The sequence below is a fragment of the Populus euphratica genome, unplaced genomic scaffold (assembly GCF_000495115.2).
Source record: "Populus euphratica unplaced genomic scaffold, PopEup_1.0 scaffold25.1, whole genome shotgun sequence".
NCBI classification, from domain to species: Eukaryota; Viridiplantae; Streptophyta; class Magnoliopsida; order Malpighiales; family Salicaceae; genus Populus; species Populus euphratica.
The window spans coordinates 462,124-487,639 of NW_011499851.1; the positions used below are offsets into that span (position 1 = coordinate 462,124).

The 25,516-nt window shown below is 31.0% G+C and overlaps 3 protein-coding genes and 1 long non-coding RNA gene across 6 annotated transcripts; 1 reads left to right on the forward strand and 3 right to left on the reverse strand.

The window, feature by feature from the left end:
* Positions 1–8,677: 8,677 nt before the first annotated feature.
* Positions 8,678–9,259, reverse strand: LOC105121380 (pEARLI1-like lipid transfer protein 1). The gene has a single exon (XM_011019991.1). The coding sequence runs from the start codon at positions 9,233–9,235 to the stop codon at positions 8,882–8,884; it is 354 nt and encodes a 117-aa protein (XP_011018293.1). The 5' UTR covers positions 9,236–9,259; the 3' UTR covers positions 8,678–8,881.
* A 3,785-nt stretch (positions 9,260–13,044) lies between these two features.
* Positions 13,045–17,271, reverse strand: LOC105121381 (NADH dehydrogenase ubiquinone 1 beta subcomplex subunit). 2 transcript variants are annotated; one of them, XM_011019992.1, is made up of 4 exons: positions 16,985–17,269; positions 16,813–16,899; positions 16,106–16,201; positions 13,045–13,430 (listed from the first exon to the last, which is right to left on the reverse strand). In XM_011019992.1, the coding sequence occupies exons 1-4, from the start codon at positions 17,120–17,122 to the stop codon at positions 13,374–13,376; spliced, it is 378 nt and encodes a 125-aa protein (XP_011018294.1). In that variant the 5' UTR covers positions 17,123–17,269; the 3' UTR covers positions 13,045–13,373. The 2 variants fall into 2 exon arrangements, with proteins under 2 accessions (XP_011018294.1, XP_011018295.1); XM_011019993.1 differs by lacking the exon at positions 13,045–13,430 and adding an exon at positions 14,316–15,363 and having other exon boundaries at positions 16,985–17,271.
* Positions 17,272–21,498: 4,227 nt separating this feature from the next.
* LOC105121384 (uncharacterized) lies at positions 21,499–21,916 on the forward strand. Its single transcript, XR_841539.1, has 2 exons — positions 21,499–21,606; positions 21,643–21,916. It is a non-coding gene; the product is annotated as an uncharacterized LOC105121384 (long non-coding RNA).
* LOC105121382 (L-lactate dehydrogenase B-like) lies at positions 21,632–23,907 on the reverse strand. Of its 2 annotated transcripts, XM_011019995.1 has the most exons (3): positions 23,207–23,907; positions 21,985–22,462; positions 21,632–21,830 (listed from the first exon to the last, which is right to left on the reverse strand). In XM_011019995.1, exons 1-2 carry the CDS (start codon positions 23,813–23,815, stop codon positions 22,019–22,021), a joined length of 1,053 nt encoding a protein of 350 aa, XP_011018297.1. In that variant the 5' UTR covers positions 23,816–23,907; the 3' UTR covers positions 21,632–21,830; positions 21,985–22,018. The 2 variants fall into 2 exon arrangements, with proteins under 2 accessions (XP_011018297.1, XP_011018296.1); XM_011019994.1 differs by having other exon boundaries at positions 21,814–22,462.
* Between the last annotated feature and the right edge of the window lie 1,609 nt (positions 23,908–25,516).

A 25,516-nucleotide genomic window follows, 5' to 3' on the forward strand; every position in this document is an offset into this window, starting at 1 on the left:
ATGAAAAAGATACAATTTTTATTTTTTATGAAAAAGATGCTTGGATGAATTTCATGATTTGGCCGTATGCAACAAAATATTTTTTAAAAAAAAATAGAAATTGATTTAAAAGTTTGTTTTGAGATTTTTTTTAATTTTAGAGGAAACCAAGTATTTTAATATCAGATTTATATTTTACAGTGTAAATACACAACCTGATATTATACAAAATTGATAAAAAAATATACGAGAAAATCACATTTTTTTAAGAAATGATTTCATAATTTTTTATTTTTTTTATTATATAACACACACACACATACATATAATTCATATCCTGCATGAACAGTAGGACGTGAATTATATTTCACGCCTACTGTTCATGTAGTGAACAGTAGGGAGGGGCAGAAGGAAGAAGAAGAAAAAAAAGAAAAGGAAAGGAGGCTCACCTAGCTGAAGGGGTCATTACTACTGTGATGAGGTGGTTTGGCTGGTGGCTTAGGGGGCGTCGGTTGAGGTGATGGTGGCTAAAGTTGGCTGTGGGAAGAAGAAGAAAAGGTTACAGAAGAGAGAGAAAGGCTAGAAAGAGAAGAGAGAGAAGGTCACGATGGCTGTTTGGTGGCCGGTTGGTGGTAGAAACAATGAGGGTATGTCGTGAGGATGGTGGTTGAGGCTGTGACAAATGGTGGTCGGCGGAGGAAGAAAGAAGAAGAAGAAAAGCTGTAGCGAGGAGAAAAAGGAGAGGAAGGAGGGGAGAGAGAAAGTCATGGTGGCTGATCCGCCACTGGAGAGGATTTGGGTTAATGGAAATGATAGTGGTAAAGCCGATGATGGTGGTGGTGGTGGTGGCTGAAAGCCATGGTGGAGAGAGAAAGAAAGAAGAAAATTTGCAGAAACCGGCAGAAAAACTGGTTTTTTGGCTGATTTTGGACCTCAATATTTTTTCTCTCAGACCATGAAATCCACCTCTATTTATAGACAGTGGAAGAGAGCAATTTTTTTTACGTTGGGGAAAAATTCCAGCACTTGATTTAGTTGGGAAAGATCTCAATCGTTGGCTCAAAGTAGGTATCATGGGTTGCAAATCTGCAGACAAAGGCTGACTGCGTTAGCCCTTTTAGGCTGTCACTAGAGATGATTTATTGTCATTTAGCCTAAACTAATCACATGTTATTGTAGAAAAAGTGTAGAGGATCATTTTCGTATAAGATTTGTCAACTTTGATGGACATTAGGTACATTAAATGCAGCTGCAAAATAGGTAACCTGATCAGCTTTTTCAAAGAAAAATAAGAAGATAATGAAATTCCTACATTGTAAAATGCAAATCTGGTATTAAAATACCTGGTTTTCTCCAAAATATTTTAAAAAAAATCAAATTATTTTTTTAAAAAATCTAAAAAACTTTTAAATTAATTTTCCTTTTTAACAATAAAAAAAAATATTTTGTTTTCATGCATACGGTCAAATCCCAAAAATTTTCAATCCACATTTTCATTAAAAAATTACATCTTTCTCATGTTTTGAAAATCTAACAAAATAGATATCATGACCAGTTTATAATCATCCATTACAGTTTGGTCAAAATATCAAAAACTTTTTTTCAAAATTTTTTAGGGTCCAAATGTAGACTCTAATATTTGTAGGGTATAAACTTATATGATAAAGTACATCCTCAGGTATTAAAGATATAAGGTGTAAATAAATACGATGCTAAAATTCAGACTTTAGAATAGTAGAATTTAACCCGATAAGGTAAAACTATCTCATAAAGAGAGATTTACCTTGAACTTTAGAAAAAACTAACGAATAGAAACCCGATCTAGAAAACAATCAAACAACAATGCAACTTACCTTAGGTAGGGTGTAATGGGAGCAATGCGTCTTTCCCTTACACAATCAGTCTCTTACCGAGACTCTCATCGACCATAGGTTCCTAGTGATCATAATACTAGGTGATGACTCTGAACATTAATTATAATTTTATGATTAAATCTAAAAACCTTTCTAACACCATATCTTACATAGGAGGCATGACAAAAGCCTCTACTATCGCCAAACGATGTTGCGTTGCGCGCACCCCATAAAAGTATGGATGCAATTCATGTTGATGAAACATGTTTGAAGTTTGCAATTTATTATTTTAGAAGCTAACGAGGGAGAAATAATGATGTTTCTAATGTAAAATTTAATATAAAAGAACTAGAGTTAAAATATAAAACTATAATACACCTAAAATGAAGAAGGAACAAAGATTGGATAGCTTTAATTAGGCATCCATAAGATTGAGGTAAGAATAATTTGAACTCAAAAACGAGTTCTGTCTAGCATAGGGAAACCAATGGAAGAGTTTTTTATTTTAGTTTTTAGTTTATAAATTTTATTTTTTCTTATTTAATTTAGTAATTTTATATTTTTATTGAGTTTAAATCAAAGATTAATATAAATAGAGTTGCGGTGCTCGTATTTTAACAAAGACTAGCACTAATATAAATACAAAGCTTTAATTTTAGCTCGAATAAAATTAAATTTTTTGAGGGTCTCCTGTAGTTAAGTTATGATGTTATTGATTTTTAAAGATTTTAATTTATAATAGACTTGTTATCTCCCGCTCTTCTTCACGAGAATCTATCTGGAGGTTTCATGTGGCAGTCGCAGAGGAGTAAACGCATAGAAACGGGAATGTTCAGTTTTATAAAGTTCAAGACGCTAGCTTTGATGACAGTGCAGAGACAAGCAGCAGCTTCAAGATTGACAAGATTTTCAACTAGGCTACAGGAAGGCTATGTTCGGGGAGATCAAATTCCAAGCCTCACCGAACCCAGCACATTTGCACATGCTTTCAACTCTAGGCCATCCTTTAGGCAATTATAGGTATAGGTAGATCTCACCGAAGGGAAGAGGAGGAGATTCAAGGGGAGGAGATGGGCACAAGTTGGCTTTTAAAATCCTCACCGTGAACCATGAAGCCGGGAAAAATGGAGGAGACTAACGACTTCCCTCTTGGAAGACTTTATTCAAGAATCTTTCGCGGTTGCTATAATTTTCCTGGATTGATTAGTTGTCTCACATACAATAATCCTTCGCATACCTAACTCGTCAAAGCTTCTCGTTTCCATGTCTATGACGGTGATTAAAAGAAAGCTCTGCAAAACTTCCCTCTTGGAAGACTTTATTCAAGAATCTTTCGCGGTTGCTGTAATTTTCCTGTATTGATTAGTTGTCTCACACATACAATAATCTTTCGCATATCTAACTCGTCAAAGCTTCTCGTTTTCATATCTATAACGGTGATTAAAAGAATGCTCTGCACATCAGTCAGGATCTGATATTTGCAAGTTTGAATATTCTACTTCTTTTGGTGACCACGATTTTATTTTTATTTTTATTTTTTTTCTCTCCGCCCAATTGCTAATGATGTTCTGTTAATTCTCTTCAACCGAAAACAGAATAATCAGTTCCCAGTTTGGACTTCCGCAAGCCAATTCAATTTACTGCTTCACTTCTTAGCATTATGCGCTAGAAGAGCAATTTTAAGCCCTCTAGCTATGTATGTTTGCTATTACGACGGATGGTAATTTTTAAAAATATTTTTTATTTTAAAATATTTTAAAATAATTTTTAATTTTTTATATTAGCATATCAAGAACTTTAAAAAATATTAAAAAATAATTAATTTAATGTTCTTTCTTATTAAATATACTTTTAAAATGTACTAAAATAATAAGATAAAACACAATAACAAACAACTTCGAAAGCATTTATTGATAAGTTGAACCAAATTTTATTTTGCAACCTACAGTTACCGTGTACTCTCTTTCTTCTTCTTTTTCTCCTTGTTTTTTACCTGCAATCTCCGTTCAAATGGAGTAAAATTATGGTGAAGTTTTTAGCCGTGGTGTGGATATTCTTTTTTTTTTTTTAATTTATATGGAGTGTCCGGGTCAGTTTACACATACTACGATTAATCCATACGGTTCACTGAACATCCTGCAAGTCCAGTAAATAAATAAGGCACCGTGAATATTCTATTTTCAACGTTAATGAGTGAGACCTAAGTGTTGATGTATCAGAATAAATAAAGTTACCGCAAATCACCGAAGCCAAGAATTTTAGTTAAGAAAGCCGGATTGGAAAACAAAAAAATAAATAAATTAGAAGGGGCAAAATTTATATTTTACTAGTTTCAAGACCAAAACTATATATATATAAAAGCAGGGGTCGCCAGCCCCCTCTCTCCGCCTATGAATATGCAAATCACCGCCATGGATTGAGTTTCCTTTGTTTTTTTTCTTTTGCTTGGAAAAACCCTCCTTAGAATATATATTTCTCTGTTGTAGAAGAAGAAAAATGGGGTAATGTGGCAATACCGAATTGCAATCACGGATGAACTGGAAACGTGATGATGCTATGATTAAAATGTGTGCTCGAATTGGGCAATAATATCTGTAATCAGAGTATTACTAGTGTTGCCTATTAACAATTAACAAATTAGCTTTATATAATGCCGCCATGGGGTCGGTTTCGTGGTTTACAGCTACTAACCCTTTTTTTTTTTTCATTTTTTCACAGTTTTTTTCCTTTCAATTTAATCTTTTTATAATTAAATTAAGTTAAAAAATATCATAAAATACAAAATAAAAATAAAAAGGATTGAAATGTAAAACTTGAAGAAAATACTAGCCAATCTTGAATTTTCTCCAATTTTCATTTTGATCCTAAAAATTATTTTATTTATTTTTTTAATTTTTATGTTAGAGAAATAAGAATGAAACAAGTCTGATAAAAAGTTGCTACTTTTCAGTAAAGAAACTCACTATTTTTTATATCAATACATTTAATTTTACAATAGAGGCTCAATGATAATAGTTTTCAAATGTTATTTTACTTGAAAAAATAAATCAGACTTTGCTTAGATTTTTTTATTTGATTTATTTTCTTTTCTTTTCTTTTTTGGTGTTTAGGGGTTATTAAATGATTTAGAAATATTTTTATGAAATATATTAGATTTTTTTGTAAAAATAAATTGAAAAACTTATTTTAAAATGATTTTTTGGGATATAATAGGTTATTAAAAAAAAGGTATTTTTTGCAAACTTGATTTTGAGCTTGGTTCTATTTAATAAAGAATTTTTTTTTCCAATATATTATCTTATCCAACTTATAGATTTAAGTTTGATGAGTTTCTTTAGTTTTTTTTTTTAAAACTTACTTTTCATAACCTAAATAATTTTTTCACCTCTTAAAAATCAAAATTGTCAGGTTTAATCAAACTGATTATGAAGGGAATTTATTATGTATTTAATCAGAATTAATTTTTATCAATTTTGGTTCCAAAACTCATTATAAAAAGAGAATTATTAGTAGTTTTCTACACTATTTTTCTAAATTTCATATACTTTTCATCACTTTAATCTTGTGTGTTTTCTCCTTTCCTTTAAGTTTTATTTTCCTCCAATTTGGAGCTTAAATTCAGTCTTTATTGAGACATACTTTAGTTCATTATTTTTGGTTCGTAGATCTTATTTAAAAGTGCATGTAAATAAATTGGTATTGTTAGAATCTTAGAAGGTTTATTACAAATATTTTAGTTGCACTAAGAGAGGAACAATAAAGTTTTAAGAATAAATGATTTATTATTGATAATAATAAAAGCTTTGTTATTTTAAAATGTTTCAACAAGTAAGTATCTCTCTTTGTTTTGATTAAAATATATTAATATGCATGCTAGAATTTGTATTTTTGTATCTTATGCTCCTTTGAATATATGTTTTGTATGCATGCTAGAATCTTTATATGTTTTTAGTTTTGATTTCAATTTTTTCAAGACATTCTTTTATCTAAACTTGTATGTTCTCCAGTTTAATATTGGACATATAATTTAAATAGAATAGTTTTGCTATGATAAACTATCTAATACATGCTTTTTCATCTAATACTAGATTGTTGGCTTGCGCTATGCCGCAAGTTGGATCAAGTTGTTTTTTAATGTAAAACATATTCAAGCATTACTAATGTTTTTCTAATAGAAAAAAATATAAATCATACGGGGATTAACTTAATGTGACCTGATTAACTTGATAGGTCTAAAGACAACCTGGATTACCGATAAAATCATAGTTTGACTAAAACAAATTTAAGGTGATATTTTTTTTTTAATTATTGATACAGAAACATATTTGATTAACTGGAGTCAACCTGAGTTGACTGGTCAAATCTACTACATGGTTGATGAGACCATGATAACCCTAAATAAAATAAATTAAAATAAATTGTAAAGCTCAATCCTACAAATTAAAATAAATTATAAAGCTCAATCTTTAATCAATCCAGTATTGAAAGATGAAATTATAAAACAAAAATTAATTTAGAAAAACACCCAAAAAACAATTTGATTCAATCCGAGTTAATTTGTCAAACCTAAAACTCGAGTCATAAGATAACCTCAGAGAAAGTAAATCAAAATAAATTATAAAGCCTAATTCATTATCAATCCAATATTGAATGATGAAATTAAAAAAAAATCAATTAAAAATACAAAAAATAACCCAAGTCAAGTTAGGTTAACACGCCACACCTGTTAATTGGGTTATGAGATCAAGTTATCCTCATGGAAAGTAAACCAAGAAAAAGACCTAATTGAATATGGGTTAGCTTGTTAAACTTCTAATCTATATCATGAGACTAAAATAACTTTATAGAAATAAAATTAAAATAAATTATGAAAATCAATTCTCAATAAACTCATTTTTAAATGATGAAATGAAAAAAAAAACTCAATCTAAAAAAAGACACAATAAAATGACATGAGTCTACTCAGGTTAACCCGTAAAACTCATAAATTGGATCATGAGATCAAAATAACTTTATAGAAAGCAAACTAAAATAAATTAATTTATAGTTTAAACAAGTATTTATCCTACTTCTAAATAAAAACACAAGTATATATACTAGGTCATAAATTTTAGTAAATTTGAAGTTAATTATTAAATGATAGTTTCATTAACACCAATTATACTTAATATCATTGAAATTGAAGATAAGGTTTGTAATGATTCAGAAAAATAATATATATAAAAAAAAAATTGCATGTACATGCTAGCCATGCTGATTGTTTGGGGTTATATAAGCTTACTCAATAGTTAGAAACCTTGCATTTTAGACACTAACTCACCTTGTTTTTTCTAAAAAAATTTTAGCACACATCTTTAAGACACTAACTCACCTTGTTTTTTCTAAATTTTTTTTGGCACACATCTTAATGTATTTTTTTCAAGTATTTATGAGTCGCGTACATAAACTTTCTATGCACATAATTTTTTCAATGCAATGCAGGCACCACTTTTCTAACCAACAATGATGTCCTAATATTGTAATTGCCAATATCTTTACCAATGATGTTCATAACACAACAACTCTCAACTTTTTATGAAAATATTGTTATTAATATCACTTTCAATGGCAAGTTTGGCCCAACATGTAATTACATAATTTTCTAGAAAAATTGTTTCCTTCTTCATATAGTAAATTCAAGAATTGAGTGTATAAATACCCCAGTCACATGTAAAAGGATAAGAAGGTCATGTAAGTCTACACCGTATACAATCATTAAAGACTTAGTTATGCAATCTTATAAATGATCATCAATCACCTAACAATTCTAAAAATCATCATTAATCACCTAATTATTTCATGAATTATCAACTATCATTTAACTTCTCATAAAACTACAAATAACCGCAAAATAATTTCTAAAACTACAAACGATCATTCAAGATTTCTTAGAACATTAAATTTCTCTTTTATATTTTCCTGCCTTTTTTTCATTTTCATTTAACGTATATTATTTTTCTGTTATTACATCTTACTAATTTAAATATCAGAATGTTTCATGTGTTTACAAGTATTTTGCAGCACCAATCCGCAGGCTTGAAAAAATTCAATTATCTTCTGAAGTATTTCACGACTTTCAATCACAATATTGCAGAGTGAGGTTAGCTAGAATAACCACCACCCCAAACAACTGCATACACGTATGAGATACGGTTTGCTTGTGCATAATTTTGACTGCATGCGGCCCATGCTCCATTGTGGCATAATTCATAAAATCAGAACCTCTCTGATCTTATCCTAGTGAGTAATCTGATATTCCACGTTAAATGCAAGGGCATAAATTTAACAGTGGTAGGTCAATGACAATTTACCTACCGATGTCACCCCCTAGTGAATGGTAGAACTAACACCCACGAAGGGCATACTCAGCTTGTGTTTTTTGAAAGTCAATTGGACTTGAATAATTTTAATTATAAATTTTAATTGGAAGGAAACTGGAATTCGAAGATGCTACTACTGTGCTTATTGTATTTAATTATAATATAACGCGGGAAAAGTGGTAATATATATATATATATATATATGCGCCACCGTCTAGAAGAGCAAAATTCCTCTTTTGATATAGCAATTTATCTAGAAAGGCGAACTAATAAATTTATCAACTTATCTTCCTTTCATCATCAAACAAGAGCTAATTGTTTTCATTCTAGAATTTATATATTTACTGTGCCACCAAATATTCTCAACCAAGATCCTTGGAAATTAACAACATAACAGAAATACATAATATTATATTGTTAATTCTACAATTTTGAAATTAAATCGAATTAAGAAAAAAAAGCGCGAGAACATAAATCAAACTTCGTATTATTGCAGCATAATAGAAATAGATTACGAGCCTTTCAAGCTAGTCACTACACTAATCTCAAATTACAGCGTTTATTGATATAGCAATGTTTATGGCACGAGCCAGCAAAAGCCTTGCTAAAGTCCAAAGAAAAATAAAATGAGGTGGGGAGAGACAGCAAGGAAAGCTAAATTATACGCGGCAATTTATTAAACTGAAGGACTTAGGAGGGCGGACACTTGAAATCTTTTGCGACCTTCCTATCGCATTCGTTGAGCAACAACTCCACGGCAACAGGAACATCTAACTTAATAACGCCCAAGAGATCAACTTTGATTCGAGTGCAAAGGCAAACAGCAGCATCAAGATCAACAAGACCATCAATGAGGCTGCAGCATTTGGCCTTTTCTTTTTCACCAACAAAGATTGTCAACAAATTCAGCACATTTGCGCATGCTTGCAACTTCAAGGTATCTCTAGGGCAAGTGCCTTTTGGTAATGATGGAGGTGGTGGTGACTTGATCATTGGTGGTGGCGGCGGTGAATTGTCAATTGGTGGTGGTGGTGACTTCACCATTGGTGGTGGTGGTGACTTGACAATTGGTGGCAGTGGTGGTGGTGACTTGACCTTGGGTGGTGGTGGTGCCTTCACCTTGGGTGGTGGAGGTGGTGACTTGACCTTGGGTGGTGGAGGTGACTTGACCTTGGGTGGTGGACGTGGTGACTTCACCTTGGGTGGTGGTGGTGACTTCACCTTGGGTGGTGGTGGTGACTTCACCTTGGGTGGTGGTGGTGACTTCACCTTGGGTGGTGGTGGTGACTTCACCTTGGGTGGTGGTGGTGACTTCACCTTGGGTGGTGGAGGTGACTTCACCTTGGGTGGTGGAGGTGACTTTTTTTTTCCGTCTCTTTGAGGTAGTTAATAGTTAATTTTAGTATCAGAACAATCAGTTCAGATCTTTTTTTCCGTCTCTTTGAGGTAGTTAATGGTTAATTTTAGTATCAGAACAATCAGTTCGAAATGTAAAGTTCTTTGCCAAATAATCTAATGCAAAGTCACGAAAATAAAAGGAAGATCATTGTAAAAAGAACATATAAAAAAAAAAATTCAATTCAGATTAGATTGATTAACTTACCACTCATTATATAAGATCAAGATAAAAATAATTTAAAAAAATCTAATAAAAATATTAAAATTAAAAAAAAATATTAAAAAAAAATAACTCAAATTAACTTGATAAATCCATACTAGAAATAACCCTATAAAAAAATAAAAAAATCACAAGCTCAAGGATTTATAATGTAATGCAAAATAATAAATTTATAAAAAAAATTATAAAAAAATTAAATTAACTCAAGATAACCTAAATTAATTTGACTTTTCTCGCCATATAAAAATCAAAATAGAAAAAAAAATTGAACAAGAAATGAAATTCAAGTTGCAATCACCGAAATATCAAATAATAAATTAAAAAAAAAAAGAGAAGTCAAATGTGGTCACGAGAATGGTATACAACCTAGGGAGACATGAAAAAAGAGAAGGTACATATTTTATGTGTCCTCGGCATAATAAGAGCATCCACACTGTCGCTGCCCAGATCTAAATTCCTAAGGATATGGCTGGTCAGGAAAGATTTCATGGATCTAAACTGCCCAGATCTTCCATGCATGCAAGCTTTGCAACCTGTTTTTGACCTTCTTTTTTTTAATGTAATGGATCTCTGGAACCCAAGGTTAGTCAAGTTAATGAGTGTTCAGAAGTGTAGACAAAACTGCATTAACACTAAACTATTAAAAAGCAAAACTGCAGAGCTCTTTTATCGATGTTTCGATTACCTCAGTTGAAGAACGCATTTTGCAAATATGAAAACTAATTCTAAAAGAAATGGGTTCAAATTCGATCGACTTCATCAATATTGGCCCTCAAAATCTCTTAGGATCTTTAGAGAATAAATTGTAGAAAAATAACTTTTATAAATTAATAGAAAAGGATTGGTTGGAAATATTGTTGTTTTGTTGCTATATATCATACCAAATTTAGAGATTAAAACCATAAATCATATTTATTTGTAAAGAAGAATTCACATATAGAGCATACAAACAACGAAAAACAAAATAAATAACTAAATAAATATAAATACTAGAGCACGACTTTGAATCACATGTTTAAAATAAGCTAAAACTTCAATCAAAAACACCTCTAAGACAACCAAAAACCGAACAGGCCCTTGTATTCTAAAAACTATGAATTCAATCATCAAAAATAATATAATCATGTGAAATTACCAAGGCAAACAGGCATCGGAGAGTAAATGGAAGAAGTAGGGACTTTTAGCGAACATTAATTGATACAAATATAAAATCACCTCTCATTAATATATATATATATATATATATATAGTTTATCTGATGAAATAATTTTATAAAAAAATTGTTTTGAACTTCTTCTTTATATATTTACATTTTCTCTAATATGTCACCAAAAGAAAAATATAAATTTTGTTTCATCAAAATATGATAGATAAATATAGTCACCAGAAAAAAGCTTAAGTTAAAATTAAATAAATAAATAAACACTAATTCAAACCTTCAAGACTATCCTTTAATCTTCCCCGACATAGACAAAAAACAGGGAGAAGGATTAATCTCTGAAGAAGCACATTAGTACAGTCAATTTGTTTTGTTAAATCAACACTCGATGCATCGGGGTTGTAACCAAACAGAGGAGCTGGCCTATGCTTGCCGTTGCTGAAGCATGTGAAGTGGATAGCAAGTCAATGGTCTTTGGGACGGAAGTTGATGTCTGAACCATAAATGCATGCATTACTGCAGATATCTTATTTATTACCAGACAGGGCGATTGAGAGTTCAAAACCAGAGTTGTGATCAGCATTTCAACCTTCAGAAATTTCCATAACCAGGACAACCACTCAGGTTTCCCACATAATTTAAAATTCTGGTGGCCAGAATTTCCAGTTTGATTTTTAAAAAAAAAATTACTTTTCTCCAAACTAATTTTTATTTAAAAACACATAATAAATACTTTTAGAACTTCTAAAAACTCATTTATCAACCTAATAACCCTCCAAAAATATTCAAAAATACAAAATCAAATTAGGAAAAAAAATTATCCCTCCTATTTGTTTTTCTATAAAAAATTAAGTTCTAAAATAACTATCATCAAATTCTCTTCGTATAATAAAACTTGTTGACATCAAGATAATTAATTTTTATATTTTATATTTTTTCTATAAAAAATTAAGTTCTAAAATAATTATCATCAAGTTCTCTTCATAGAATAAAACTTGTTGAAATCAAGATAATTAATTTTTATATTTAAAATAAATATCAATCAATAATTTTATATCTTTTCAACTAAAATCCAATAATTTTCTCTCTCCTCTCTCGCTTACACATACTAAAATATAAAAGAAAAAAATGTTTTAATTATATTTGAAAGTACAAAAATTATAGGGACTATAAAGATAGGACAAGAAAAGTATGAGGAAAAAAAAGAATTTTTCTCTCCAATTTTACGATGGACGTGGGATTTCTCCTTGTTTACACTTCGACCCCTTTTTATTAAATTTTTCTTCTTTTAACAACTTTTGGTAAATTAGACATCACATTGGGCATTGAATGGGGGGCTAGAAAAACATGTTAGCCTTCAGCATATTCCAGTTCACTCTAACATACTAATAAACTAATTGCTCATTGTGTTATAAATCAGATGGCCTCATTTTAGATAAGATTTTGTGAATTTAGAAGAAAGATGATATTTATTATTATACAGTATAATTAAAAAGGGTGCATTTGTTCTGTACCATGCCCCTTATTTTTTTTTTTTTCACTCTTCAATCATTGAGCTTTATTTCAATTGATATTAACATGTTAGAATTTGTTTCGATATGTTACCCTTCGCATATCCGATTTGTTATAGAATATGTTAATATGAAATTAAAAATAAACTTTATATTGCAAAATTTTATGTTGTAATTAAAAAATTCATAGACCAGACCAAAATTAACAAAAAAAAAAAAAAAAACCTCAATCAACTTGCTTTGCTCAAAAGAGATGTAAAAGTTTACTTTGATCCCTCAAGTTTCAATATTTTTCTTATTTAGTCCTTATTCTTTTAATGTTTACACTTTGGTTATAAAATCTCAATTTTTTTAAATTTCAATCCCTGACTATTAAAGAAGAGAGAAAGTTAGGCAAAAGATGGTAGTCAAATTCTTGCCACCAATATTACAATTTTCATGTAGGGAACTCAAAGGAGGTAGGTGGCCAAATTCCTGCCACCAATAACTACAATTTTCATGTAGATGGGGAACTCAATAAAGATGGTTTCTACCCTTGATGATTCTCGAAAAAGTAAATTGAAGCTTCACAAAAAATTGCCCACGATATAATCCAGGGATAAGGAATAAAACATGAGGTTAGACATTACATAAACCACATGCTTAGAGTTGAGATAGTCACCCTTATTTTAAATAATCCAATTTACTGGCAGAAACATAAAAAAGGAATCTGAAAAAAGCAACACCATCTTGCTTGAGAACCAGCTTTGAGAAACTTAAAAGGCTGTTTGTTTGATGTTAATTTCAGCCAAAGCCATTATTTCTAACCATCACAATTCACAAGGGTAAAATGATGAACAAAAGAGGACAGCCATGAGAAAGAGCAAGAAGGATACAACCACTCCTAGATCAAACCTACGGTTCTCCACCAAGCTCCACCTTCAGGTTGTCGTATGGATACACCTTCGGTGTCTTCTCAAAAGAATAAAAAAAGAAAAGAAAAATGCTGTTGTCAGCATAAGAAATGCTAAATGTGGAACAGGAAAAATGTTGAGTGTGTGCCCACGCAAGCATCAGAAATGTAAAGTGCTGAATAAGAAAAATGTTTAAAGTGCACTAGTGCATAGAAGCAGCACAATTGCCTTAAAAGACGATGCCTAAAATGTTAAACATAAGAAATGAAGTTATAGAACAAAATATGAAGATGAAACAAGTTATACAGAGAACGCATGCAGCTGATGAGATAAGGTGATACTTGACAAAACATAGCAAGGTTATTCACAAGGAAGAAGCATAACATCGTCATCCACTATGAATGCAGAATCATTATTGAAGTGCCCAAAAATTTTCATAAATTACAGAGCTCCACTAATGATAGACAAGATAAAAGACATCAGACTACCAAAATGAGATACTCTTAAAATGGATATGATCTTCAAAATTCTGCTGCAAACACTTTTATGCTTGATCAATATGTTTAAACTTACAATTGTTATCTCTCAAGAATAATTAATTTTGCATAATGCCAAAGCAAAAGAAAATTCGAGGGAACAGGATGCTTCCCACAAAAAATTTTCCAGCCTTCCTGTATAATTCTCAAGGACTGTACATTTGGGAAAACATATCTGGAAATTGGTTTAGCTTTCTAAGGAGATGATCAAGTTGAATTTCCACTCTAATACATGGGCTTGAATTGTCCAGTCTAAGTATATCGGTAACAGTGATATTCAAATGCTCTAATCAAGTTTTGAGATGAATCTCACCTCAGAGAACCTATATCATGTGAGGTGGTGGAAGTTTATGATTCACAATTCCTAGAAGGATAGACATTTTTTGCCTGAAAGCTCCACTTGTTTCTCCAACAAACATAGGGTGTGATATTAATGACTGGATAATTTTCATATATCCAGAGGCATATCAACTGGCTCGATAGAAAAACCTTTGCTTTTGGAATCAGTGACAACAAACAAACATAAGGCTTCCCTAAGGAAAAGCACGAGACAGACTCAAGTATCATCAAGCACTACGAATATGAAAGGGTATATAAACTCTATCAATGACTAGCAGTTGTTAGAATAAGCAGTTCCTGCAAGTTTACAGGTTCTAATGTATCCTATACTTAAAGACATAGGAAATTCAGATCAGTATAAAACTGCAGAATTTTGAAAGATATTTGAAAACTTGTCCTAAAGTAGAGTGATTGAGCACTGAATAGGAAATAGATTTGCTGTGTTCAAATGTAGCACACTTCAAAATTCAACTCCTTCATCGCCTGTGACTTAGTTGAGTTAAGCTGAGCTGAACAGTAATATGCTGTGGCTATAATTGGATGAAGGACAAACCCAAGACAGATGCATCTAAGGAAAACTATGGTTCTCTGTCAAGTGTGAGGCTTTAGATTTGGAGCATGGACATCACATTCTCACTCGAGTTTTCTTCCTAAAGTTATAAGAAATCAACTCCCATCACTAATTTTTGCAAGGTCAAATGAGTAACCAGAGGAATCAGTTGTTTGCTATTGCGTCATCATCTGAATCCTAAGTTCAGTATCATGTTTTGTCCTAACTTGTAATCTAGTCAGCTCAAAGTTTGCTTCCAGAAAGACAAAGGTTTAACTTTTTCAATATTTTTTGCACTGAAGCTGAGTATTATAGAAACTCGATGGTTATTACAAGTTCAAGAGCTTAACTTAACAATAGTTTTGACATGAATACCAGCTTCTTAAGCACATATCTAATAGCTCTTATCCAATGTAACAATGGAAATGCCATCATAAATGAAAGCACATCTGCTTTCCCCGCTTCACCAAAAGCAATACACTAGGAAAGGGTTGATTAAAACAAAATGAGCTGATGAAGTAGATAAATCTTTATCCAAGAGCTACTAAGAACCACCGACATGTCCTCTACCATGGCATCAAAACAAAGTTGAATTGGAGTAGATGTCATCATAAAGCATTTTTCAACTCAAAAGACAACTTATTTTCACATCACAAAACTCGATAACAAGAACTAGTTTCCTAGACTGATATCAAAAGTGCAACAAATACCAATTCCTTTCAAATACCAAAGCTAAATCTTATTAACATTTAAACATTCATGACTATCCTAATATGTGCAATTTCTTTCTAAAACACTAGAGTAACATTTCAATCACAGAATTAGAATAGAAATCAGAGCTCTATAACCAAGTAGGTCTTAAATTCAACCCCACTCACTTGATGGTCATTTACTTTTCAAGATAGTCTCGTGTTAATCAGAGGAATCAGCCATTTCTATTGCATCATTACTGAAAGCATAAGTTCAGAACTATATCATGTCCTAACTTGTAATTTAGTCAGGTCGAAATTCACTTCCAAAGAGATCAAGGTTTTGTCTCTTTAACTAATGTTTGCACTACAGCTATTAAATTGATTATACAAGTTTGACAGCTTAACTTGATAATATTAAGTGTGAATATCTGTTATGACTCGAAAGGAAATTTATTTCTCCACTTAACTAAACACACCAACAAAAACACATTCACCAATTGATACCAAAATACCAACAAATATCGATTCCATTAAAGTAAGCAAATCAAATATTTAAATCCAAATTAAAGGATGGGAGGGGCGCTCTAATAACCAAAATATGAGTTATTTAACTTACAAATGGAATCGTAGAAGCTTTATCATTCCACACAACTAACAACCCGAGACTGGCGAAAAATCCCAAACCTCCACATAACCACGCCAAGGCCTCATACTATTACCATCAAACAATCCCAAAAGGAAAAGGAAAATCAATAAATTGATATTTACAAGTTATAATAATAAAATCAATAGTCACTGATTACCTTTCCAACAGTATCGGCGATTCGATCTATGCAAGGTTCTGGAAATGATAATAATAAATTGATATTTACAAGTTATAATAATAAAATCAATAGTCACTGATTACCTTTCCAACAGTATCGGCGATTCGATCTATGCAAGGTTCTGGAAATGATAATAATAAATTGATATTTACAAGTTATAATAATAAAATCAATAGTCACTGATTACCTTTCCAACAGTATCGGCGATTCGATCTATGCAAGGTTCTGGAAATGATAATAATAAATTGATATTTACAAGTTATAATAATAAAATCAATAGTCACTGATTACCTTTCCAACAGTATCGGCGATTCGATCTATGCAAGGTTCTGGAAATGATAATAATAAATTGATATTTACAAGTTATCATAATAAAATCAATAGTCACTGATTACCTTTCCAACAGTATCGGCGATTCGATCTATGCAAGGTTCTGGAAATGATAATAATAAATTGATATTTACAAGTTATAATAATAAAATCAATAGTCACTGATTACCTTTCCAACAGTATCGGCGATTCGATCTATGCAAGGTTCTGGAAATGCAGTCCCATTGTCCCACATCAGCTCATCATTCACGGGAATCTGAAAGAATAAAAACCCCAAATGAATTTTCTTTATGGATTTGAATTTTTTTGTAAAAAATTGAAAATAGTTAATATATACTAACGGGCTTATCGGGGACGATGTGTTTGCCGACGGGGAGGCCCATGCCGGAACGGAGACGAATAGAGGAGGCGACAGAGCGGCTAACGACGCCGTTTCCTCCCATGATCTGTGAAGCCACGTTGCTCAATCTACCTGCCATTTCAGGTTTAGACTTAGCTTGATCTTCCTTCTTCTACTTCCTGAAGTACTGTTGTTGTTGTTGTCAGCCAATCTTCACTACCTATCTGGTGATTTTCCCGAGTGTTCGTGAATTGACGAATTTGAGCACTTAGCCAGAAAGAGTTGTTTCTACTTACTACAGTCTATTAAACGATAGCGTTTCAGATATTACGTGAGGTTTAATGTTTTTGGGCTCGCAGCCCAGCAGCTTGGCTCGTTTTAATATTTTCATTTGCATTAATCATTAAAGTTAATATTTAATATTATAGTCGTAATTATTTTTAAAAAATAACTTTTTATTAAAAAATTTATGAAAATAATATTTTTTATTTTAAATTTTTTTTGGATATAAATGCATCAAAATAAAAAAAAAATATTAAAAAAATAAATTTAATGTAAAGACGAAATTTAATTTTTTAAAAAGCACAGCGACCATGTTAATAAACAGCACACTCAAACTCTTGGAAGTTGGAACTACCCTTACTACTGAGCTGCTTAGTTAAAAGTTGGAACTACCCTTACTACTGAGCTGCTCCGTTAAAAATAATAATAATGCAAACTAGGGCTTGGTCTAGTGGTGGAAGGGGCTTGTCTCCTTTCATTGTATTTGGGTTCGAGCCCTAGCGTGCATGCCTGTCACCCCTACGGTGCCTTACATGCCTACTGGGTTTGTAGGATATTCAGTGGACCGTGGGGATTAGTCGTAGTGCGCGCAAGCTGGCCCGGACACTCCACGTAAATAAAAATAATAATAATAATAATAATAACCTCTAAAATAACATGGTTTAAATAGAGTTTAAATAAAGCGGAAATGGTATTGTTTTGGTCTCAAAAAAATCAATTAAAAGGAAAACATAACCCCGACTAGCTTCAGGTCCATGGATCATCAGATTGATTCACAAACCGAGTAGAGTTTTGTAACCATGCTCCCAGGTATAATATTGATTGTTACTGTTTGAGCTGGACTCTTACTGGACCATTTCCCTGGAATACAGTGGCGAAGATGATTGTTATATTCCTGAAATATAAATCATTAAATTCAAATTATATAATAGCATTTAATGCATCATTGAAATAAATAAAAAAATCAACTGTTTTTTTTTCACTTAATCCAAATCATTCAAAACCAAGAATAAGATTTTTTAAATCAGCTTATGCATACCTTAATTAATTTCATAGGTCCTAAAATTAATGATAATATAAACTTACTTCTAGTAGCCTCTAAAATTTATAAGATTTAAAAGGATAATTTTGAAAAATAAATTTAAAACTTGATTAATTAAATTATACACATAACAATTATCAAAAAAAAAAAATTGGAACATGATACATCATACTCTCTTCAGAACCTGAGAAGCTCCATCCAGATCACTAACTATCTGCATTGCAATTGAAAAAAAAAAAAGCTAAAGTATCCTTAGCTGATTTTATAATCTCAAGAAAAAGCTATTGTGAAAATAACGAGAAGATCTTTGATGGCATGTTTAAATTTTTTGTAACATTATGCAGTGAGCATTATTCATAAGTACGGAGAGCTACACTAATTTCTCAAGCCTGATTAGCTTTTCTTGTTAACTAAAATGTAATACAGAAGATTTATTACTTCAATGGGCACCGTTGAAGGGCTGGCCCTTGTTCAAAGTCATTGAGAGATTGGGAGAAAGAAATTTTATTGTGAAGACCGCCGGTTGAAAGTGACCAATCATGGGCCTGTGCTGCAGCAGGGGTGACATCAAATTTTTTATGTATTTTTTTTTTACTGTAAAGCTATTTATTATTTAATTATATAATAAAAAAATAAATACTTAAAAATGTCAAGCAATAATCCAATGTTGGGAAGATTATTTGAATCCATGATAATTCCATGGAGTAAAACAAAACAAACTATAAAACTCTATTATTAATATAATTTTAAAAAAAAATAAGAAGTGAAGATATGTTATTTATGATTATAAAATAAATTAAGGAATTTATGAACCGAAAAATCAAAAAATTATAAAATAAATTAAGGAATTTATGAACGGGTAAATCCAAAGAAGTTGCTAAAACTAATTAAATATTAAAATAAAAGGCTAATTTTTATAGTAAAACTAAAAAATAGATGCACTTGTAAATATTTTACATCTATTATATTTTTATTTTAAATTTTTTTATTTATATTATTTTAGAGGCTAATTGTTGTTACTCATAACAAATTATATTTTTTATATAAAAAAAGCTGTACAAAATATACATGGAAAAAGATTCAAGACAAATCAAATTAATCTTTTTAAAATATTATGCAATTAAAAAACATAAAAGAATGATTTTTTTTTTGAAAAAATCATTCTTTCATATTTTTTAATTAATAGAAACAATTAATGAAAGTAAATTGGCCTTAATAAAAAAAGCATTAGGCTTTGAAGCGTAAGCCCGCACATGTTTTTTTCTTGAGAGCAGCCGAGACATCATTCGTTTTTAATTTTTTTAAGAAGGCAATGAGTGATCTATTGTTATGTTTTTTCGGTCACCCCCAGTAAATAAAAAATCGAGGTGTAAGTTTTTTTATCTTAAAACCTGATTTTTAAATTGATTTGGCCTAAAATATCATAAATAATTTAATGGCCAAAAAATACTTTAAAATCTCTAAAACAAAATCTAAACAAAACTTGATCTATTTTTTTAAGTATATTTAAAAAAAATCATAATTATTGAACGCCTCTTATTAAATGAACCTAATGACATCAAGAAATATAAATTTTAAGGATAGAAAATAGTTATCCACCAACTTTCTTTTTTATTATTTTTAAATAAGTTTTTTTTCTCTTCTTAAACTAGGGATTGAAATGTTAAGAAAATAAATTTTTAAATCTAAATTAAAACTTTAAAAATTAAACAGACTGCAAGGTAACAAAAAATTAAAAGTAGGTGGAGTAAATTTTTTATAGTGAATTTGAGATTAATTATAAGATTTTTTCTTGTTTTCAATTCTCTTTTCTTGAATTTTTTCTCTTTAACAAATTTTTAAAAAATTGATTATTAATTTGGGTATAAAAAGTTTTAAATGAAAAAAATTAAGTTACCATAAATTGCTAATGCAATAGCCATGTCTCTTTGAGGGGAATTGCCATCGTAAAGGCATCTCCTATGTGCTAAATAAAAAACCAAAATAAATAAAAAAAATATTAATTTGACTTTTCAATGCTTGTTTAACATAATGCTAAATAATATGTTCAAATATTGTTTTTTTTATAAAAAAATGTCACCTGTTTTTTTCTTTAATTAAAATTATCATTCGTTTAACAAGTTTATCTAGATTTTTTTGAGTTATTTTTTTATTTTTATTTTATTCTTAAATATTGTATTCCGAATTATCTTTAAATTTGACAACACATGGAAGTTGTTAAAATAGTTGTATCAAATATATTAAAATACAAGTGACCCTTTTAAACAAACCCACACAACACCCCCCACAATTCATAAAGCTATACTACAGATTTGAATCTTCTAAATAATATCTATCCTCGTGGATGCTCTAACCACGCTTGTTTCTATTCCACATAATTGTCGCAACAGCAAAACAAGGCCATTTTTAGTTCGCGATGGATGGGAAACCTTTCCCAAATATGAATATATTTTTAATTAAAATTAGTTTAATTAAAATATATATTTTATTAAAATTATGTTTGAAATTATAATTAAAAAACATATAAAAATTATTTAATTGTAACTATAGTTAAAATTGACATTGCTAATAAATTAACCAAAAAGGACACACATTAGTTTATTATTTGTAATTATATTAATATGCATTGCATATATATTGTATCTACTTTTATAGTTCCATTAAACATGCAGTAATTCAATTGTAAATATAATTTAATAAAATTTTATATAATGTGCCTTACCTTTCTCATCTAGTCAAATACAAATATAAATTGCATATCAAAAATATATATTATTATTAAATTTTGTGTCAGAACATCATCTTTTTAGTAAATAAATTTGATTTTTTATAGATGTTATATAACTCCAAATACAATTTTATATAAAAATTTAATTTAGCTTTTCGTGTAACATCCTCAAAAAAAAATGCTAAGTAAAATGTTAAAATATTGTTTGTTTTATAAATATATTATTTATACATATCTTATAAAAATACTAAAACCTTAAATAATTTCTTTTCACTGATTCTTTTTATATTTTTTAAAAATTATATTTTTTTAATTTATTTTTTATAAAATTATTTTAATCTCATAATCCCTATCATTTTTTTTAATTAATTTCTTTTCAATACCATCCTTAAATATTATATTTCAAGTTGTTTCAAACAGGTGAAGCAAACTAAATCATATGAAATTGTTAAAATACTTATTCATCAAATATATTAAAATACAATCAACTCTTCTAACCAAAAACACACAACACAAAACACACACACCCCGTTCATAAAGCTATATTACAGATTTGAATCTTCTAAATAACATCTCTCCTCTTCTGGATTTGAATCTTCTAAATAACATCTCTCCTTCTGGATGCTCTAACCAGGCTTGTTTGAAATGAATGCTGCAGATTTTCCAAAAAGAGTTCCAATCCGTACAGTTGGCTAAGCATGTCTTAAAGCCAGCGTGCTTTTGCAACATAAGTTCCCACAGTCCAAGTTCTTCTAGCAAGAGTGACAGGACGAATATCACCATCGCAATTACTCCACATAATTGTTGCAACAGCAAAACAAAGCCATTTTTAGTTCGTAATGGATGGGAAACCTTTCCAAAAATGTATCTATACTGACAAATGACAACACTGAATGAAAACTGGAAACATAGGAGTTACGAGTGAAAACAAGCCAAGATACTACCTAGAAAAGCGCAACGAATAGAACAAATGTCCATTGACCTCAAAGTCCCAACTGGTTTTGCACCTCCGAGATGGTCTTAGCAGAGTTCCTGAGCCTTTGTGCCTCCTCATCCGTCAAATGCACATTGGTCACCCCCAAAACCCCTCCTCTACCTAGCTGTGCAGGCAAGCTCAAGAACACGTCCCCATCGCCAATGCCATAAAACCCATTTGCAAGAACGGAAACAGGGTGGATTTTCCTCTGGTCTCTGAGAATGGACCGAGCCAAGTTAGCAGCTGAGTACCCAATTGCCCAAGATGTGTAGCCTTTGAGACTAATCACTTCATATGCACTCTCTACAACTGCTTTGTGGATTTTCTCCAGTGCATCCTTCTCATAGGGTATTTGCTGCTTCTCTAAGAAGCTCAATACGGGCACTCCTCCTACACTTATGCTAGACCATAATGCCACAGAACTATCCCCGTGCTCACCAACAATGTAGGCCTACCCAAAGAAAAAGTAAAGATTCAGAAATATTTTTTCCTATAAAGAAATGTTAACAACTAAAAAATTCAAACGCAGATAGCGAAAGTCAATTTTCAATTTTGACCACATGATTTGCTCATGAGACTTCCTTCTTCTTCTTCTTCTTTTAATCAAAATACGATTTGCTAATGAGACTTCCTTCTTCTTCTTCTTCTTCTTTTAATCAAAATGTACAGAAATACGTTGCACAAGCATGTAAATGATGGAAATGGAAACGTGAATCATCAAGCATGTCAGCAGGACAACAAGATTGCAGAATATCATCAGAAAATTACAATCACTGATTCCTAATGTTCAGCTAGAGATAATTGTTTAGGGGAAGATTGATTCCTAAAGTTTAGCTACATCAAATCTCTCAAAGTCTGTACTGTAACTTCCCTGCACGATTCCTGGCATCTGCTGTGCACTTCTTCTACTTTAAAAACACTCTGCAACAACACAAACTAGTGAAGAAAATATCTACTGTTCTTCTACCTCTTCTCTAAATTCTACAGAGCATAACTGAAATTCAGTATTTTTTTTTCTTTTCTGTAGAATTCAATTTCAATGCATTATCTGCCAGCTTTCACGCACCAAAGCTTCAAACAAAGTGATATGAAATCAAATTGAACATATGCTCGAAAAAAATGCGGTGGGATAAATTGTGATTTTGCATAACTACTCAAAAAAAAATTAACAAACAAGATCAATCGATGTCCTCACCTGTACATCCTGGGCATTAACATCAACATGATCAGCAATCAAGAACCGAAACCTGGAGCTATCCAAATTGGTACCAGATCCAATAACCCGATTCGAAGGAAACCCCGACAACTTCCAGGCCACATAAGTCAACACGTCAACAGGATTCGACACAATCATCAAGATCGCGTCAGGAGAATACCGAGCAAGCGGAGGTATAATCCCCTGAAACATTGTAACATTCCTCTGCAACAAATTCAACCTCGACTCCCCGGCAATCTGTCGAGCCCCAGCAGTAACAATACAAAGATCAGATCCAACAGTGACAGAGTAATCAGTGGATGCAAGAATTTTGGTGCGGGGTAAAAAAGCTGCAGCATGTTGGAGATCAAGCATTTCTCCGCGGAGCTTGTCAGGTATGGCATCAACAAGGGCAAGCTCGTCGGCTAAGTCTTGCGTCAAAATTGTTTGGGCTATTGCCATGCCTACATTGCCGGTACCAATAACAGAAATTTTGGTGTGGCGTTTGGTGGGTGATGGCGGAGATGTGTTTTGGATTGGTTTGAAGAAGATCTGAGACAGGTCTAGGCCTCCTGCGCCTAATGAAGAAGCTGAAGCGCTTTTTTGCATAGTGGAAAGTGAGAGATGAGAGTTCTTTTTTTTTTTTTTTGAGATGATTTGTTTTTAGGGAGGAGAGATGAGAGTATTTAAGGTGGGAAAGTTGGGAGGCTAAGGGACGAGGCGTGCAGGGGGGGTCATGGAGGGATGTTTAAGGGAACAGTCAGAGACCGTTTGGAACGCTCCCAAACGGCATTTTATTAAATTTTAATTTTTTAAAATTGTTTTAATGTGTTCATTACAAGAATAGTTTTTTTTTAATATATATATATATATAGGCCTAATGAAGAAGCTGAAGCGCTCTTTTGCATGGTGAGAAGTGAGAGATGAGAGTTCCCTTTTCTTTTCTTTTTGTTTTTGAGATGGTTTGTTTTCAGGGAGGAGAGACGGGAGTATTTAAGGTGGGAAAGGTGGGAGGCAAGTGACGAGGCGGGCAGCGGGGGTCATGGAGGGATGTTTAAGGGAACAGTCAGAGGCCGTTTGGAACGCTTCCAAACGGCATTTTATTAAATTTTAATTTTTTTTTAAATTGTTGTAATGTGTTAATTACAAACAGGTTTTTTAATATATATATATATATATATATATTATTTCAATGTATTTTTAAAAATAATATTTATTATATTATCAAACATCATCTCAATCTTTTATAATATCTGTGAAATTTTAGATTTACGGTAAATGCATCTTTTGCATTTCGAGCAAGCATGTCAAGGTATGTTTTTTATATTGTTGTAATTGTTATGTTTATAATTTAAAAAATAATAATTTTAAAAAATATATTTTTAGTTAAGTTGAATATAATTAAAATATGTGTTTCATTAAAATTATAATTGAAATTATAACTTAAAAAAATATAATAGATATTTAATTATAACTATAATTAAAATTGACATTAATAATAAACAAACAAAAAGTACACACATTAATTTATTATTTGCAATTGCATTAATTTATTATTTGCAATTGCATTAATGTGCATTGTATTATTGATATATTTTATATATTTTTATAGTTTCATTAAAAAAAATCATTTAGGTGATATCCAAGTGATAAGCACTTGGAATTAAGAGGTTTGCTCTCTTTGTGGTCCTAGACTTGAGTCCTTGATTACTCATATGATGGTCACTAGAAGCTTACATGATCGTTAACTTCAAGACCTGTAGGATTAGTTGTGGTGCGCGTAAGTTAGTTCGGACCCCACATTAATTTTTTAAAAAGAACATGCAATAATTTCATCACAAACATAATTTACAATCAAAAGCTTTTAATTTTAGCTTTTGCATGTTTGTGAGTTTATTTAAAAAATACTCAAGTGCAAGATTGGGATGGGATAGTGATAAAATTTTGTATAATATATACTATTTTTTTAATTTAATTAAAACAAATATAAATTATATATCAAAATTACATGTTGCTGTTACATTTTATGTTGACATATTTTTTTAGTAAATAGTATTTGATTTTTTATAAATATACAAGTATGGATATATATGACATTAATAACTCCAATACAATTTTATATAAAATACAAGAAACACGAAACATAATTTTCAAATTAACAAGCCTAAAGCTATACCAACTATTAATCGACATTACTATTGCTTAAAAACTATAAATGAAGCATGTACCCAGGGCTCATTGCAATCTTGCGTGGGGTGTATTATCTTGACTTTAAGAATTTTCTATTTCCTTATATGATAACTTATTTCT

Excerpts from the sequence above, each read along its gene's own strand:
- LOC105121382 (XM_011019995.1), bottom strand. The coding sequence starts at position 23,815 with ATGCAAAAAAGCGCTTCAGCTTCTTCATTAGGCGCAGGAGGCCTAGAC. Across the intron at positions 22,463-23,206 it reads TTAATGCCCAGGATGTACAG|GCCTACATTGTTGGTGAGCA; the intron begins GTGAGGACATCG and ends TTCTTTGGGTAG.
- LOC105121381 (XM_011019992.1), bottom strand. The coding sequence starts at position 17,122 with ATGGCAGGTAGATTGAGCAACGTGGCTTCACAGATCATGGGAGGAAAC. Across the intron at positions 16,900-16,984 it reads ACATCGTCCCCGATAAGCCC|ATTCCCGTGAATGATGAGCT; the intron begins GTTAGTATATAT and ends TTATTCTTTCAG. Across the intron at positions 16,202-16,812 it reads TCGCCGATACTGTTGGAAAG|TATGAGGCCTTGGCGTGGTT; the intron begins GTAATCAGTGAC and ends TGATGGTAATAG.
- LOC105121380 (XM_011019991.1), bottom strand. The coding sequence starts at position 9,235 with ATGGTGAAGTCACCACCACCACCAATTGACAATTCACCGCCGCCACCA.